Raw genomic sequence first — 1,807 nt, 5'->3', positions numbered from 1 at the left:
ATTTGTTTTGGTGAACTATGAAGGTATGAATTGAGGTCTTTGCTTTTCTTCCTCTTAAAAATGGTTAAAAAGGCAGGATAGTGGGAGTGACAGATTGATAAAATTAATTGATAAAACATTGATAATTTAAAAGTATAGGAAATGTAAAAATAATAAAATCTGTTTTGAAACATTCCAATACCCAAAGAGTAAATGTATATTGTTTTTTCATCCCTACATAAAGTCTACATTGAGAAGTGAGATAATGTTACAGAAAGAACAGAATTCAAACCTCACCTTATAAAGGCATGAAAGAGGTGTTCAGAGCATCTTATAATGTCTTTTATTGGGTCATTTCACTTGCTCTCCAGAAATTGTGATATATCCTATGGTTGGGGTTCCCCTTTTATGTGCATTCACAATGGAATTTTCTGTATTAATAGATTTCCTTGATTTTTTTTTTCTTTTCAGAACAAAGTGTTAATAACTAAAAACAACAGTCACTTAATATTCAGTGAGGGCAGCTGCTCAATCAAGACAAAGTACTTGGCGTCATGTAATCAGGCATTGCTTCATTGTCCTCAGAACACCAATTTCAATAAAGAAACTACACCTGCCATCCCTAAGGAATACTTACCTTCTTCACCTTGAGTTAACAGTTGAGAATTTCTATTTGAACTCTATCAACCATCTCATTTCAATCACCTAGATTATAACCATAGAGTATTAAAGTTGGCAAGGACTTTTGAGACCATTCTTGTTCAACTATCCATCCAATGAAGGAACACTTCCCTAATAGAGATAGTATCTCACCTCTGCTTAAGCACTTCCAATCATTTGAAGCTTACACTAGTTATCCTCAGCCCAAAGTTAAGTGTGCCTAACAATTAAACTAATGGATAAAAGAAACCACTCAGTTGTGACAGAGTTTATTTTTATGGGCATCACCCAGGACCCACAGATGCAGATTATTTTCTTTGTGGTATTTCTTGCTGTCTACCTGATCAATGTCGTAGGCAATATTGGCATGATTGTCCTCATTGTGATGGATGCACAACTGCACACACCCATGTACTTCTTCCTTTGCAACCTCTCCCTCGTGGATCTTGGCTACTCATCTGCCATTGCCCCCCGAATGCTGGCAGACTTCCTGACCCAGCACAAGGTCATCTCCTTCTCTAGCTGTGCCACCCAGTTTGCCTTCTTTGTGGGGTTTGTGGATGCTGAGTGCTATGTCTTGGCTGCCATGGCATATGACCGATTTGTGGCTATCTGCCGCCCACTTCACTATAGCACCATCATGTCTAACCGGGTCTGCCTGGTACTTACAGTGGGATCCTACATTGCTGGACTGGTGAGTTTGATAGCCCATACTTCACTCACATTCAGTCTAGACTACTGTGGTTCCAACATCATCAACCATTTCTTCTGTGAAATCCCACCACTCCTGGCTCTCTCTTGCTCAGACACCTACATCAGTGAAATCTTACTTTTCAGCCTGTGTGGCTTCATTGAGTTCAGTACCATCCTCATCATTTTCATTTCTTATGCCTTCATCCTTGTTGCAATCCTTAGGATAAGCTCTGCTGAAGGCCGGCTCAAGGCTTTCTCAACCTGTGGATCCCACCTCACTGGTGTTACTCTCTTCTATGGGACAGTCATGTTCATGTATCTTAGGCCAACATCTGCCTACTCGTTGGACCAAGACAAATGGGCCTCTGTGTTCTATACTGTCATTATTCCTATGTTGAACCCCATGATCTATAGTTTGAGGAATAAAGATGTGAAAGCTGCTTTCAAAAGACTGACCAGTAGGAAACCTCAGTAA

The 1,807-nt window shown here is 40.0% G+C and overlaps 1 protein-coding gene across 1 annotated transcript; it reads left to right on the top strand.

Annotated features, from left to right (window-relative positions):
- Positions 1-874: 874 nt before the first annotated feature.
- On the top strand, positions 875-1,807 carry LOC114041458 (olfactory receptor 1019). The gene has a single exon (XM_027859918.1). The coding sequence runs from the start codon at positions 875-877 to the stop codon at positions 1,805-1,807; it is 933 nt and encodes a 310-aa protein (XP_027715719.1).

The sequence above is a fragment of the Vombatus ursinus genome, unplaced genomic scaffold, assembly GCF_900497805.2.
Source record: "Vombatus ursinus unplaced genomic scaffold, bare-nosed wombat genome assembly UNPS02014174.1, whole genome shotgun sequence".
NCBI lineage: Eukaryota > Metazoa > Chordata > Mammalia > Diprotodontia > Vombatidae > Vombatus > Vombatus ursinus.
The sequence above is the reverse complement of the archived record's forward strand: the minus strand, read 5'-3'. Positions and strand labels throughout refer to the sequence as shown.